General features: G+C 35.0%; 2 protein-coding genes and 1 pseudogene across 2 annotated transcripts; 1 reads left to right on the top strand and 2 right to left on the bottom strand.

Annotated features, from left to right (window-relative positions):
- Nucleotides 1-892: 892 nt before the first annotated feature.
- On the bottom strand, nt 893-5,109 carry LOC119191956 (annotated as a pseudogene).
- Nucleotides 5,110-7,565: 2,456 nt separating this feature from the next.
- LOC119191955 (2-oxoglutarate and iron-dependent oxygenase JMJD4-like) lies at nt 7,566-9,761 on the top strand. The gene is given in 5 exon segments (XM_037445810.1): nt 7,566-8,190; nt 8,193-8,319; nt 9,072-9,376; nt 9,379-9,465; nt 9,468-9,761. Coding segments are annotated over 5 exon segments (1,185 nt in total). The 5' UTR covers nt 7,566-7,790; the 3' UTR covers nt 9,734-9,761.
- Nucleotides 9,596-13,411, bottom strand: LOC115450527 (alpha-methylacyl-CoA racemase). The gene is given in 5 exon segments (XM_030178575.2): nt 9,596-10,101; nt 10,103-10,478; nt 10,480-10,781; nt 12,277-12,397; nt 13,197-13,411. Coding segments are annotated over 4 exon segments (1,134 nt in total). The 5' UTR covers nt 12,388-12,397; nt 13,197-13,411; the 3' UTR covers nt 9,596-9,756.
- Between the last annotated feature and the right edge of the window lie 4,273 nt (nt 13,412-17,684).

A 17,684-nucleotide genomic window follows, 5' to 3' on the forward strand; every position in this document is an offset into this window, starting at 1 on the left:
GAATACTTAAGAACCTTAATATCGTTCAAACTAAAAAAAATGTGGTCGAATTTACCACTGAGCGAACACTATATACATATTATGATACATGTTCGTCGTTTACTTCAGCGCCAAAACTAAGGACCGAAATAAGTACAACCAGTTGATTTGCACATTTCATCTTTAAGGTTACCTGTTTTCTCTTGAAATGGCTGGCTTGAAGTTTGTGCAGGGCGTGAGTCTGCCTGTCGGGCCACTCTGGCAATACCACAACAAAACTGAGAGGCTCGGCAGAGTCCTGAAGCAGCCGCTCCATGTGTCGAAAAGACGCCTCCAGTAACTCTTCGCAGTAGGGCGGGTGAGCAACCATTGAACCTGACACGGGTCGTAGCTCCAAAACGGCCTACAATTGGCAACATTTGTATGTATGTTTGACAACACGTTTTAAAATTAATTTCCACAATAAATAGTCTTAAATTTTTTAACCATTTCATAAATATCTATATTATTATAATTCTGCCCATACTTTCGGAACACGTTTTTCCTAATATTTTGTGGCACTAACAAAACTCAATTTACTTCTACTATTTTTTTATAACTAGCAGATATTTCACTGGTTTATATATTATGTTTTATCCGATTCTAAAGGCTACTCTATTCGTTTTAAAAAATGGTTGTTCAGCGATAAGTTGCTACCCCATGGTCCAATTTAAATTATTCTTTTTGCTTTGGATTTCTTATTGCTTCAGAATTGTCCCATTTTGATTTCATTGGTATAGGACTTTGGACTTCGAAGATACAGAACGGAAATCCTTAAAATCTAATAGGATAATAATGATTATTTTTGTATTGTCCCAATTATATGTGTCTAATAACAAAAAACAACTTGGAAACATGAATTGGAAGAATACAATACTTCTGTTTTAAGAATTTCTTATTAAGCCGTATGAAAAGTTAAAATATTTATTGCCATTTCAAATTGTTTATATTTCATGGTTTATTATTAGTTGATTACCACTACAACTCACCCTCGTGATCCAAAGTACGTGTCAGTGTCTGCGAAAGCCGAACAATATTGTCTGAAGTAGGAGTCGAGCGGGCTGGCGAAGCACTCGAAGGTGACGCCGAAGCAGCGGTGCAGGCAGTCCAGCACCGGCACCGGCAGCGCCATCTGCGTCAGCTGCGCCTCGCCGCCCGCGCCCACCCACGCCGCGTACCGCCGCAGCAGGCACCACACGCGCGACAGGAAGTGCTCGAACTTCTTGTCGTCGAAACAGTTGTAGCGGTACAGACATTCCTGTGGGAAACCAAACCGCTGCAGTTGCTCTACGTTATTGTCTTTTAGTTTAATGCTCACTTTACTATTATCGATCACAACTTTGATATAAAGGTCATAAAATTTAATCTACATACATTACAGTGGACACAACAACTAACGATCTTATGACATTATACGAAATATAAATTCGAAATTGGACACTACATTGTTGAGTCAGATGTCTCAGTGCCACTAGTAGATCAAACCGTAGACAACATTTGTTCTTAGTACCTGCAGCTACATTTAGTATAGCACATAATAGTTTGTTACATTGTATAAATGATCAAGTATCTTTGAACATTGTTTCTGTGCCTTATAAATAAATCGTATAAACTATACTTTGCATTAACTTTCAGTTTTACTTGAGCAAACTTTACCAGTTTCTGTAGATATGTAGCGTTCAAGATCTGAGTTTCGCCAAGATAGCGTAACATGGCGGGGTCGCGGTCCACAAAGTGCTCGACGAGCGGAGCCCGCGGCGCGGGCAGTGCGAACTGCACCGGGTAGCACCACACCTTCCGCAGCGCCGCCTGCTGCAGCGGCGCCGCCAGCTCCTGCGCAAACAATATCACACACCGATAAAATACGATTACTGCGACAACTGCAGACTGCGAATGCTGGTGTTTTTGTTGCACAAAATCAAATATTTAATTGAGATTTTTGGTGCGGTAGTTGGTATTATTATGTATTTCTAGTTCCACAAAAATCTACCCCATATCTATATACTATTATATAAAGCTGAAGAGTTTGTTTGTTTGTTTGTTTGTTTGAACGCGCTAATCTCAGGAACTACCGGTCCAAACCGAAAAATTCTTTTTGCGTTGGATAGCCCTTTGTTCGTGGAGTGCTATAGGCTATATATCATCACGCTATACCCAATAGGAGCGGAGCAGTAATGGCTAATCTCAGGAAATACCGGTTCAAACTGAAAAATTCTTTGCGTTGGATAGCCCTTTGTTCGTGGAGTGCTATAGGCTATATATCATCACGCTATACCAGGAGCGGAGCAGTAATGGCTAATCTCAGGAACTACCGGTCCAAACTGAAAAATTCTTTTTGCGTTGGATAGCCCTTTGTTCGTGGAGTGCTATAGGCTATATATCATCACGCTATACCTAATAGGAGCGGAGCAGTAATGGCTAATCTCAGGAACTACCGGTCCAAACTAAAAAAATATTTTTGCGTTGGATAGCCCTTTGTTCGTGGAGTGCTATAGGCTATATATCATCACGCTATATTCAATAGGAGCGGAGCAGTAATGGCTAATCTCAGGAACTACCAATTCGAACTGAAAAATATTTTTGGGTTGAATAGACCTTTGTTTGTGGAGTGCTCAAAGTCATATATCATCACGCTATGACCAATAGGAGCGGAGCAGTAATGGCTAATCTCAGGAACTACCGGTTTCAACTGAAAAATTCGTTTGGTGTTGGATAGCCCTTTATTTGTGGACCGATATAAGCTATATATCATCACGCTATGACCAATAGGAGCAGAGCAGTAATGAAACATGTTGCAAAAACGGGGAAAATTATAAGTTTTGAGAGCTTCCGTTGCCTGCGCTGCGTAAACGGTTAAAGTTATGCAACAATGACGTGTGACGGGATTTTTCCACTTTAAAAGTTCTAAAAAATATATTATACAACAAAGTCCCCCGCTGCATCTGTCTGTCGTGTTAAACTCAAAAACTTCCCAACGTATTAAGATGAAATTTGGTATGGAGACAGTTTGAGACCCTGGGAAGAACATAGGCTCCCGGGAAATTACTACTTTTATAACGGAAAACTTTAGCCTGAAAAACTTTATAACGCGGGCGGAGCCGCGGGCAAAAGCTAGTATTTTATAAGTGCAAGTTTATTTATTTCTTTGCCGCGAAGTAGTAATTTGCAGTAGAGTTTAGAATTCATAAGGGTGCAATAGCTAGATACATGCACACCTGTTGCTTGCCTGCAGACTGTGGCGTACTGTTAGCGAATTTATTGAGCGGTGAAATTCTGATGTAGGTATAAATATTTTTATGTATGTGGATCATTTTTTAATTTTAGACAAAAAGTAGAAACTAAGATAAGTAGATGACTGTTTTGGTGACGAGACTCCGTTTGTAAATAGGTTTTTTGAATGACGGGCAAAGGTTTCTAGGGTATGCGCCAACCACCTTTGCACCGCTCCCCCGAGCCAAGCCCATACTGAGAGGTAGACCAAAGTATCATTCACCCAAATTTCGTCAGTTATGTTAGGTTCTATATAATAGGGGGCAGTCTACTGCCATTTACTGGGCACAATTTATGATAGGCTGATACTGGGTAGAAAAACCCATATCTTATTGCCCGATCTATGATTCAAAACGGAGAGCTTAGCGCATTATAAAGTTTATAAAACTTGAAAATTAATTAATTAAGAATACAGTATAGAGTAGCTCTGGAGGCACAGCAACAGATACAAAATCAACAATTGATTATATTAATCAACATTATATTCCAATAATTCTTACAATATAGTGCCAATGACAATGTTCCCCATAGCAGTATGGCAAAATAAACTAAGTAACTAATAAGATTTTATTTAATTTACATTGAATAATTATTTATTAAATCACAAGTATATTTATTTTATTAAAATGAGTTTTATAAAATACTAAACCTGTATTCCATTTTCTTTGAGTAGAGCACTATGTTTTTCTCTGATCTTACGAGCATAATCTGCTGACAGGTGATAGATCTTGAGACAAATACCCTCCACTGAAGCTTTTACCGTCTCAGCTAAGTGTGGTTGACATTGCCTCTGAAATTTAAACATCAAATTGTAAAATATAGAAGTCTAAATATTCTGGACTGAGTTTTATTGGAATAAATGATTTGTTCAAAATGAATGTTATTAAAATATAATTCTTTTTACCCGCAAGTGTGCCAGTCTATCTTGAAGTCGTCATATGTCGCCCCCACTGTGCGCCGCAACCACTGAAATGTGTCCTCTGCATTCCATTTCACTACTTTACGACTCTCTGGTGAAGCCGCTTCTAGATTCAATCATTTTTAGCTGCTTCTGCATATTTTGATAACTGTTTTCGAGCATCTCCAGTAAACTTGGGGTGTGTTAACTTTATAGGAATGTCATTCATAATTTCTTCATACATGGACCGATATTTCTGGGAAGCAATGACTTGGTAACAGGGGGTCAGATCCTCCTTGGTCATTAACTTTTCTCCATCAGCCAACGATTAAATGAATCTTTGGGTGCATCTATTCCTTCCTGGTATGACACAGTTCCTGATAACATTGTCTTAACTTATTAGCTAGAGTGAAACGGTAACCTTCAATATCAGGATGAGGATGGGGGCAAATTGTAGGAGGCCGTTCATATATTACCACGTTAGTGGAAACTTCAATATCCCAGGGTCCAGCTAGTACAAATTTTTTGGCTGGTGGACCATTGTCCTCTGATGGTCTTCGTTTACTTGCACTTGGTGTCATGTTGCCAGCATTGGACCCTGGATGACAAATTCCAAGTGGATCTGTTATTGGGTCAAAGTCTCTTTTCATAGCTGGTAATTCCCACATAGATTCTCCAGATAATTTTTCCAAAAATACGGCCTATTTTCTCTCTTGGACCAATACTTTCTCCAACCTTGTTGCAGTAGGTCTGGATGTAATTCTGTTGCAAGATGTGGCGCGAGAGGCGCTGGGGCTCCAGGTGTCTGAGGTGTCTCTCCACTCGCACTCGGCGAAGACTGATTCTCCGGAGAGGAGTCACTGTGGGTTAAAGTGTTTTCCCACGACGAAGATCCGGACAACTTTATCACGAACATCATTCATGTTGATATACTGATCTTCGAACATCAACAAAACAATTTTGAAATTATATTAAATGTTACCAATACATATAAGATTTTTGAGTGAGAAAATGCGTTTTATGTGTTAATAAGTTTCCAATAAGTATATTTTTTTCTTGAGCGTCTTATTATTCGTAGCGCGAACAACTAAAGTGCATAGAAATGTCACAAAACTCACACGTAAATACATGACAATAGTCACACGTATAAAAAAAAATATAAACTAAACAATAATATAGTTATCAAAACAATAATAATATACTTTATCGTACGTTTTAGAAATAAATTAGCGAAACTCCCCAAGCACCGCCATCACAATATGACAAATTAACATTTTTTTTTCTTATTTGACAATTACTCGTTCAGAAACTTAACAAAACTAAAATTATATCATAGATTTATCTCAACGACTACATACTATATCAAATCTTTAAACATTCTTGTGGAGCATGACTTCATGTCCCGACCCTCATTGCCCGGTCGCTAGAGGAGAATTTTTTAAAGATTGTGGAATGTGAATATTATTTGTATCCTGAAAATAACCAGCCGAGTCGAGTCAAAAATCGGAGTACTTTAGTTGATAGCGTGTCGCGACGCAACGCGGCGCAGTAGTGAGACATATTTATCGTAACAGTTAAATATAACAGGTATAAACTAGTGATGTAACGAATATTCGCATTCGCATTCGCGAATATTCGCATATTTTTGGATATTCGCATTCGCATTTGCAAAATTTCTGCGAATGTTTTGCGAATGTCAATATCAGAAAAAAAAAATTGAAGATAATAGTAGACTGCCTCGGTGGCATAGTTCTACTGCATGTGCGGTACGGCAGCGCTCTAAGGTCCTGGGTTCGAAAAATATCTCTCTTTCTTAAAACATACCAATTACTTAATTAACTATTTTACCATGTTTTTAAGTTAGTAATTAAACTTGAGTAGAGGAATATTAAACTTTAAAAATAAACAAAATTATTTCGTTTACTTTAATAAAGCTTAAAAATGTAATTCTCATTAGAACTTGTAACACATTAGCAACTAAGAAATTAAAAGCAATTGAAAGAAACAAAACAAATTCTTCTATAATTTTTTATCAGTCTTTGCATAACTTTCTAATGTTTAGATAATTATCATCTTAGATAATAATAAAATTTAGATAATCATCATTAAAAATTGGCGCCAAATTTGAACAAAAACTAAACATTCACATTCGCATTCGCGAATGTCGGTAGCAGATATTCGCATTCGCGAATGTTCAAAAATGACATTCGTTACATCACTAGTATAAACATAAAACAAATAACCAACTGCAGCCGTAACGAAAAAATTGCAAAAACAGGTCCAGTTCCACAAGATGGACAAGAGTTCCTTTTCACACTGTTACAACCTTCTTTATATTCTTGCTTATGTAACTTTCATAAGTAAGAAAAAGATGGTGACATTCTCTTGCAGTTCCTTCCATACCGTTATGAGGTCACTTAGATACCAGCTTTTCACTAGTCTTACATTCGACATTCCCAAAACCAAAAGATAACATAATATGCTTTAATTAATAACCTCTATGGTATAATAAAACATACACGATAACAGGTTTTAAATAGTCACTACATAATATATACTAACAACCTGTAATTTCGGAACTATTATTTCAATCTTACTGGATCAGCTGTAATAATCATCTAATTTTGCCTATTATGAATACGCTTTCTTGAATGATTATGTTAATTTAAGGCTGATTAATTCCGTGGCGTCCCATTGCATATTAATGCAATGAGACTGCAATGCAATAACGGATTTTGATTATAAGGTCAGCCCGGCCGGGCCGGTATAGTGGACGCAATCCCAAGGCCTCAATGTCATTTAAATTTTGACAAATGACATTATAACCATTATAACATAACTAGTAACTAGCTTTGCCAACTTGACGGATTTCCCGCCAGATATGGCGGCATGGGCGAATAGAAAACGGGGCACAATATGGCCTGATGCCTAACGTTTTCTTATTATTATAATAACACTAGGTAGATGAATTGATCTGTTGATTAAAATGTTCTGGTGCTGTGGTGCGTAACTGAACTCTATTTGGTGTTTTTTTAGTCAAAATTAATAAAATATTATAACAATTTATTAAAAATACCGGAACAATAGTACAAACAAAATTTTCTTTTTAGTTCTTAAAAATATTTTGATTAAATTGATGTGAAATTGAAAATGTTTCACAGATTTTTGACGGAATTTCTGGCAAAAATCATTGTTTGCAACACTTGGGATAACTCAGAACAACTATGCATATATATTATAATTCTCTTTGACAACCAAAGAGAATATAATATGTCATTCTGCAGTTTCAACTTTTATTTGCAAATTTGCAAAATTTGCAACTTGTCAATAGTTAGTCTTGCATTTTACAATATATCAAATAGTATATTATTCAAGCTGCTTCATCCGATATAAAACTGAAACTGTTTAATTTCAAGGAATCTATTGGACTTTTGTAATAAAAGATAACACAATTATTATACTATTATGTTGAACGGCATAATATTATTATAATAATTATTGAAAAGTTTATAATCGATTTATGTTTCCAAAATACTTACACACATTTAATTATATCATGTCTTTGTGTTTTTAAATGCATGTAATTATTTTCATAGGTTTATAAATGAATTTCAATATGAATGAGATCGAAATAGGTTGTAATGTCAATGGAAAATCGGAACAAGAGCTTTTAGATGGGTATATACGCTGGGAATGTGATAAATATACTGTTGAAAACTTAACATATGAAGATTTTTATAACAATCATTTAGTGAATAATTTACCTTGTGTAATAAAAAATATTACTTCTGAATGGGAGTGCACAAAGAAATGGATTGAAAATAATACAATAAATTATAATTATTTCATTGAGAATTATGGGGATTTGGAAGCTCCTGTGGCAGACTGTAATAACATATCATATAATGCTCACTGTAAAACTGATATGAAGGTCAGCGACTACATGAATTATTTAAGGGACTCAGAAAAATCTAAACTGCTCTATCTAAAAGACTGGCACTTGAAAAGTTACGACCCAATGACAAATTCTATGATATACCAAGCATATTTGCTTCAGACTGGCTCAATGAATATGCTCAAGACAATGACCAAGATGATTTTATGTTTGTTTACATTGGACCAAAATATTCATGGTAAGTATTTTCATTTATTATAAAATTCTAATAAGACTATTTTAGTCATTCCTACACTGAAATACTACCATAAATAAACAAAACTATGTTTTTGCAACACTTAGTTTCATATATATTTAAAATCAGCACTTTTTCTGTTTTTAACTCCTTGAAATTTTCCAAAAGAAAAATGTTGCTTAAGTCAATTAGCCTTTCAGCCATTGATATATTTATGTCTTTATTATAAGTTAAGTGGAATTTTACATATATATCAGTGATGAAGTGTTTATATATAATGAATTTTAAGTGAATAATGTAATGCACACTGAATATTCATAACAATATTGAATAATATAACAATTGCAATCTGCTTATTATACATAATAAACATAACTACTTAATTCAAAACTGTTATAATAACAAAATGAAATGTTTTATTCTCCTCCTTACCTGTTAAGTTATGTTTTTGCAGTTATTATAAATATATTGACACTTCACCATTGATATATTTAAATTTGAACAAAAGTTTATCTCCATTGATTTCCACATTCGGTTGTCATTAAAATTTGTATGTTATTTACCAGAATTTTATCCTAAAAAGCAAATGCTTGCAAAGCCACAAGTGTAAGCTAGTGTAGTATAATTTTATGTTATGTGTGCTGTGTACATTACCTGTGCATAAGATTTTATAAATTTCATACTAATTATTCTTATATTAATTATGTTTGACTAAATAAATCAGAATGTGTTTTAAGAACTTTTTTAATTTCTAGGACACCACTTCATGTAGATGTCTACACATCATTCAGCTGGTCAGTCAATGTAATTGGAAAGAAGAAATGGATTTTATTTCCACCAGGTGAAGAAAATAAATTGAAAGACTCATTGGACAATTTACCAATGATATTTGATCCTGACAAAACCAAAAATATAAAATATTTTGAAGTTATTCAAGAACAAGGTGATGGTATATTTGTACCTTCTGGATGGTACCACCAAGTATTGAATGTAGAAGATACCATATCTATAAATCATAACTGGGTAAATGCATGTAACATCCAAATTGTCTGCAACTCCCTGGCAAAACCTTACTGTCAGTACAGCATGAAATTATTGAATTTAAAGAAACACCTGAATATCCAATGCAATGTCAATTGATTTTAAAATCACTTTTGGAATGGACTATGAGGCTTTTATAAAACTCTTGTGTTATATTGGTCAGAAAAGATTAATTCAATTGCAAAATAGAAGTCAAACTGGGCTTGAAAATTTTTCTTTAGGTATAAATCATATCAAGTTTGATTTAAAAAAAATATTTAATGTATTAAATTTAATAAATATTGACCCTATGTTATTATACAACAAAACTTCTTTATCATCAGTTAAATGTGATTTCATGAACTTAAAAAATGCGATTATCAATGTTTTGGAATAAACATTGTTTTTCGTCGTGTTTTTCTATAGTTGTGCCTTTTTGTTAACATAGACATGACCCTTTTTAATGAATTCTTCTATTTTATTATCTTCATATCCCAATTCCTTTAATATTTCTATTGTGTGTTGACCTGCTTTTGATTTACTTTCACATCCTACAGATTTGCCAGGAGTACGGGATAGCCGTGGTGCTGGTTCTGGCACAATTTTGCCATCATTATCTCTATTATAAGATTTCCTAAATGTATGGTATTTATATTTGTCAACAGAATCAAAGTCTAAAACTGGAGTAACACATGCATCTAAATTATCAAATATTTGGCACCATTCTTCTTGGGTTTTTGATAAAAAAACTTCTGCAAACTTTTTTGCATTTTTCGTGATCACCTATTTGGCTATATTCAGTTTCACATAATTGTAATCCTTTTAAAAAGTTCGAGTAGAACTGTGGTTCCAAAGCACCAACGGCCATAAATTTTCCATCATTAGTTTTATATGTATTATAAAAAGGTACTCCACCATCCAACACATTAGTTCCTGCTTCTCCCAACCAGATTGGCAGATCCCTTGATTTGAATAACCAAGTGGCTACATATGATAATCCTTCTGTCATACTTGCATCCAATACCTGTCCTTTGCCTGATTTTGTCCTTTCAAAGAGGGCTAATAAAATACCGAGAACACACATTGCACTACCGCCAGCAAAGTCCGCCAGAAGGTTAATTGGGGGTATTGGGGCTCTTGATTTTGCTTAACAATGAAAGAACTCCTGACATTGCTACGTAATTAATATCATGACCAGCCATATTTTTACAGAATCCACTTTGTCCATATCCCGTGAGTCTAGCATAAATAAGACGAGGATTTTGCTTCAATAGTTGTTCAGGCCCTAATTCTAATTTTTCCATAACTCCAGGCCGGAATGTATCCAAAACGACGTCTGAAGATGCAGACAATTTTTTGAAAATGTGTACACCTTCTTTTGATTTTAGATTAATGGATATCATTCTCTTCCCGCGAGACATCACATCGAATGGAAATGGTTCTGTCTGAAATAAAAAAGACGATATTAACATAATTTTCGATAATAATTACAATGAAATACAAATGAACTGCAAGAATAGTGTAGGGGCAGTGGCATTTTGAATTAAAATAACTAAATCATGTCATAATCATCAGCCACATGAAATCCACTGATGAACATAGGCCTCCTAAAGATTTCCAGACGGACCTGTCAATTTAAGCTTGCTCGTGCGACCTTCATCAAGTCGTCTGTACACTTTACAGATGGACTTCCAAAGCTGCACTTGGCAATAGGTGGTCTCCACTCGAGAACTTTTTTCCTTATCTGCTGTTAGTTCTGCGAACTATGTGCCTTTCACACTGCCACTTCAGCTTGCTAATCCGCCGGTCTACGTCAATGACTTTCGCTCTTCTACGGATCGCCCCTTTTCTGATTTGATCGCGTAGAAAAACACCAAGCCCACAGTGAGTTACCTTGAACCCCATTTAGCCGGCCCATGGTCGGATGTCACATCTTAGTGCCGTACGTAGGCGTAGACTGTTGCCTTCAGGCACTAAGAAATTTTGGATGAGAAGACCTTGCTTAGTTTGCTTTAGACTTGCCGTATTCGTCGATAACTTCGAGAATTTAGTTCCGAACGGTAATCGCAATGGGCACTACATGAACATTAGACAAGATTTTGATCTTGTCCCCTAGGGCGTCGTTAAGGGTAGGGTTTGTTGCATAACTTTAACTGTACGCAGCACACGCGGAAGCTCTCAAAAGGAATCCGTTTTCCCAGTTTATGCAACATTCTTCATTGATGCTTCGCTCCTATTGGTCATACCGTGATGTTATACAGCATATAGCTTCCTCGATAAATGGGCTACTCAACTCTCAAAGATTTTATCAATTCGAAATAGTAACTCCTGTAATTAGCGCGTTCAAACAAACTCTCAATAAAACAAAAGTTCAATAGAATTATTTATTCTCGCAAATTTTAAAGCCGGGGTTATTTCTCGCGTCAGCCACTTTAATAAGTTTGGTGGGCAACTACTTATACAGCTATAACCCATATAACGCTGTATCTCGGTTAAGTGACCCCACTGCACCGGTTGGTAAGTGGAATGGGTCCAATAGAATGTCGACTGACGAGAGATGGTTACTGATTACCACTCGGTAGTCGACACAATTATGCCGGCCTGTTGGAACCAGATATACACAAGCTGACCCCGGAATGCGACACACTTACGTGGGCCATTAGGTCAGGTTTTAATACCTTGTGTACGGTGGTTGCTATCCGCGCAGATATAAATATATCACCACCAGCTTCATATTTCACTTACTTCGCTCTTTATCGTAACGAAATTAAGTAATATCGCCTAACATAACGAACATATGCACCATCCCATTGCTACATACCTTAAACTGCTTTCTATTGGGTGACAGCAAAACAAAAGACGGTAAGCAGATAGATCATGACCGACAATAGGCCTGTTTACAGAGATTGTAATATTATTATTAAGAAAATAATTCAAAACCTTTTGAACAACAGTAACGCTGGCTCCAAAATCAGCCAAGATTGTTCCACATAGTGGGCCAGGTGCGAGACCCATTACTTCCAAAACTTTTATTCCTGTTAGTGCCATCATCGTTTTTCACCTGGAAATAGTGATAATCACATAATAAGCTGCTTATCCGTAAAATGCTATACAACATGATATCTAATACTTGTTTTGCGTAGCTGACAAGAGGCGATTATCTTAATTATGACACTAAAAAAATCAGATATAGATATCCACAAAGTATAAAACTGCCATCCATTACGTATATTGTCAGAATTTGCACAACATCCATTGGACGGGATTATAAGTAATATTTATTACTAGCTATACCTACAACATCGTCTATGTGTACTTACTGATCTATCTCATACCCCTCCCAATAACCCCCCCGTACCACAAAACATACAGGACCCGTTTGGTCCGGATCTCCTATGTCATCTGTCCTCGACTTACTCTAGATACACATAATAAAGCATTTTTCAGGAACTGGATTTAGAATCCACAGGTGGTTTGGCGTGATACTCCAACAAATAATTGAGTAAACAGACATACAGTAGGTACCTGTACATATATTTTCTATATATATTTAATGTAGGTACTAACACGCAAAATTTGCAACTTTATTATATCTATAGGAGGACGTATGAATAACATACAAAATCGTTCAAGACCCTTGAATATTCAAACTTCACTACTTAGGTAATTACGATAATTATTCTAATAAATTAATATTAATTGTAATGCTGAGAATACCTACCTACGTATCTATAATTTTCAATATACTTAATATGAAGCCAGTCGAGAATAGTATCTACGTATTTTTCATGTTTTTAAATTGAAATTACTTATCTAATAATTTACGTTGAGTCTAAAAAAGGTTCCTACAAGGTACATACCTCAAACATCAAAGTTTGCACACTAAGTATTACAAGTGCACAGTGCACACTGATGAGTTTAAAGTACAAACGTCCGTATATATTATTGTACTCTTTGGTACAAACCAACAAACAAAACTTGACAATACATTGTTTTGTTTATTCATGAAAAGTGTTGCCGGTATGAATTTCGTAAAAAGTATCGACTTTCCGTACTACAAAAAGTTAAAACGACACTAAGATTATGACCGGTGGATATAGTGATATTTCAGCAGTTCGAGTTATACATTTGTTCGGTTTTACCAGTGTTAGTTAGTAGTTTCGCAGTTGAAGTGTAAAATAATTAATAATCATGGATATTTCGGCCTTAAAAATTTAATATGATGAAATTTTTAAAGGCAGAAATATCCATGATTATTAATTATTTTTACATTTTCTTCAACTGCGAGAACTAATCACTAACTAGACGTGAATTTAAATTCTTTACTTGCCAATACTTGTTTAGTTACCCAGATTAAAGCCGAAACAAAATGTATGAAAATGGACCTTGAGGTATCGCCTTAAAAGAAAATATATATATTTATACGCAGAGTCCAACATAGAGTAACTTAGTAAGTAATAATCGATGTGCAAACGTTAAATGATTTGAAAATGAAAATACAACTTATTGAAAACATAATAGCTGCTGTTTGTATTCTATTAAATGATTCCAATTAAAATTTAGACACCGTTAATAAATTAAAATTACTAGGTATAACATCTCCAGGTAAATTCGGTAGCTAAGAAGATCATTATTTACAGCTGTATTTTATATATGTTGCTGTATCGTGATCACCACTCGACAGAACCTAGGGCCGTCAACCTCTCGCGTATCACTTCAGATGAGAACCCTCGTACTCCCACGTGAAACTCTTCAAGATAATATTAACACATAACGTATGCTACGAAAATCTTTGTTTACGCAATTCCCTCGGGAAATCAAGTTGAAAAATTTCCCTCCTTTTGTAATATCTCGCGGTTGAACGAGTCAAAGGAATACTGTCGAATTTGTTTAATGTTCTCGTCAATGTTGAATAGCGTGGTGCTCGCAATTTTTATCTGAATTGAGCTTTGCAATACAAGATTTTACGCCTTATTAATATTTATTTATTGGAATTTCGTAACTTGGAGAATATTATCAAGAGTTAGTCACAGAAAATTGCGCTCATACCTAGATAGGTGAGTTAAAGAGAAGGTAAGTTGGTACTCAGGAATATATTAAGGTTTATTCGATTGTTAACCTAAATATAGCTGACATCTGAAAATAAAAAACCTTTACTATTTTTGTATACATAATTAACCAATTTTAAAAAGGAGGAGGTTATCAATTCGGCGTGAATGTTTTTTTAGTGAAATATTTCTCTATTTATTAATTCAACATTTCATTTCATTTTCGTTTCGTTTCGTAATATGGTCATGAATTCATATTCGTAGGCATCTCTAAAATCAACTACCCCAGCTAGCCAATCATGTTGCTTGATTGCGTAATCAGGGTTAATTTAACTGTTATAGTAAATTATCAGATCCAATATTAAATCCCAAATGAGCTGCATATCTATACGTGGTTACATAATGGAGTCGATGAATGAAACAACTATTTGCATGAACATTGAATTATTTGGCGTTGTTATAAAATAAATAAATCAACTCCAAATAATCCTTTTAAGTTACATAGTTCACGTAGTAAAATATTATGGTAATTTAGCGGGAAATAACTGTTTCGCGGTCCATTGTACGGGTCCTAATAGCTGTCAATCCTTACCGAAGACAGATCGGCACAGGCTCTACAAATTCCTATCGTGTTTACATTTCTTACCATACAAGCCTTTCATATGACGAACATTGCCATCACTTATGCGCCATTTTAGAACCAGATGTACCTACTTATCTCACGGATATTACAAATCCCAAGGTTTCCGAAGATAATTTTGGTATTGAAGTAAATTCAGACTGACTCTGACTGACTGAGATTCTGACTGCCTTGATGGCGTAGTTGTATTGCATGTCCGGTACAATAGCGCTCTGAGGTCCTGGGTTCGAATCCCGGGTCGGGCAAAGTGATATTTGGGTTTTTCTGCTCAGTATCAGCCCGGAGTCTGGAATTTGTGCTCGAAATGGCGATAGGTTCGCCCCCTATCACATCATGGGACGGAACATACTTGGGGAAAAGTGGGTGCCTTAGTTGCGCCTCTGCATACCTTCGGGGATAAATGCGTGATATTATGTATGTATGTATGTAAGTAAATTCAGAAATTAATGAACGAATATATAGAACATTTGGCACACAGATAGATATAGTGCGCGTTTTCGGAAACACAACGAGACTTTTATTCCAGGAAGTCTTTCACACAGGCTGACACTCGAGAAACACCTAGTCATTAATAAAACAGACAGAATCTCTCAGAACCTTCCTGGAAATACACTTTGGGTATAGCTCATAAGAAGAAATATTGTCGGAATTGTTTCAAAGGAAATAATTCGCCTTTGAAAGCTTTTAATTAACAGCGAAATGTATCAATAAAGAAGGAGGTAGTAAAGACAAATAATTTAGTTTCTCTATTCCAACGGTGTTCACGTACAATATAGACAATAAGATTTAACAAAGGTTTTCAAATAAATTGAGCACAGTGTTATTACATTTGGAGTTCCAATTTGGAGTTAATAACCAATATTGATATAGGTTCACTTTGTGTCTAATACTATAGCTGATTCAATTACATTAAACTACATTCTTAAGTATATGTAGAGAGCAAAAACTTAGGATACGGTAAATTCAAAATCTATGGTTGAAAATGCCATGAAATATGGAGGCTATAGCATCCTCGTCCCTTCCTAATCCCCGTTCTTTTCCTTTAAAGCCGGCATCGCATCCATGATTCTCTTGATATTATAGGTGTTTATGGGCGGTTGGGATCAGTTAATATTAGGCGACATATTTGTACTTTTGTTGGAGTAGGTATGTTTTACATCAGCTTTTATTATACAGGGACATTTTGACATTGCGTTAATCAATGAAACCACATATTCGTCTTTACCTCTGCTAACATTGTGCCATGAATTCAGATTTTTTTATGACTTTGTCATTAGAAAGTGTAATTTTGCCACTACGAACAATTCGCTAAAGTAGTTGGGGCAATAGGGCGTATAAAACTAATTACTTTTATTTTCTTCGAAGCTTACGCTTTTTTAATTTACATCTACAGAAAGAATAACTATTTGTAAAATATTACCTTTAAGAAGACAAGTATGGTATTTCATTCAGTAACATAATGTCAAAATGAACCTATACACTATCCTACTGTTGGGAACAGGATTCCTCTACTAATGAGTAGGCTTAGGTTTAAGCTAGAGTGAAGTTTGGTTGTCTTCAAATATCTTCAAAGTTCTTAAAGTATGTAGCTTTGTCGTATGCTATAAAAAGTATTTCTAACTCAACTAAACATTACATATTTATGGGCATGTCAAGTTATGAGCCTCGAGTATTGAATACATCACTTTGCATTTGTCAACAGTCAACATAACGGTAAGACCTTATCGCATATTTGATGACAGAGATTTACTGCCACAGACATCTGTTTGAACACTGCATGCTACATGACATGTCGTGTTTTTATAATCACTTGAAAGACATTTCGTGTAGCTGCCAAATTACTTACGAACATTACGTAATATTGATAAATATGTACACTAATGTGAATGGAACATTGGCAAAATAATACAAAGGATTTTAATTTAGTATATTATATTATAAAAATATTTAGAATGACGTTATAAACAATGTGGCTATATTTCCTTTGCTTATATCTTTAATAACACATAATAGAGTTTCTACGTTTATGAGATAAAGAACTAAATTTAATTTCTTTAATTTTCATCAAATATAGATTAATCAGTTTACATAAAACGCAATGGCAAATAACTACTCTTAAAATAAACTCGGCATTAAAATAGATAGCTAGAGATAATTTCATGTTGGAGAGACTACTTAATGCTATGTCGCTTTACTATACACAACTATTTCTTACAAGGCCCGCTAACATTTTAAAAAACACAATTTTAGAGAGCTAAGAACAACCTTAATCTTTAGCCATAAGTTACTTCTTAACCTCTACAAAATTCTAAAAGAAACTCTTCAGAGATTTAGCAGTGGAGATACAAGAAAAAATTATAAACTCTCGCAATTATTTAAAATAGGATAGCCGTACCTCCAATGGAGGGAAGTATATTTATTCAACAATCACACCTCGTAATAAAATAGAGTGAGGTTTTTTGATAACAGGTCTAAGCTTTATACTTTCCCTACGCAATACCACCCTCGAACGAAACAATAACTTTTCACGTACTCGTTTAAATAAATGCAAATACAGGGAGGGAAATTTGTCTTTATTTACACACTCCTCATTTGTCGCGTTCGTGGTTTGAAATTTTTACTCTGAATACATTAAACGAGAGCTTTTACTTTGTCCATTT

The sequence above is a fragment of the Manduca sexta genome, unplaced genomic scaffold (genome assembly GCF_014839805.1).
Source record: "Manduca sexta isolate Smith_Timp_Sample1 unplaced genomic scaffold, JHU_Msex_v1.0 HiC_scaffold_2154, whole genome shotgun sequence".
Classification (NCBI taxonomy): domain Eukaryota; kingdom Metazoa; phylum Arthropoda; class Insecta; order Lepidoptera; family Sphingidae; genus Manduca; species Manduca sexta.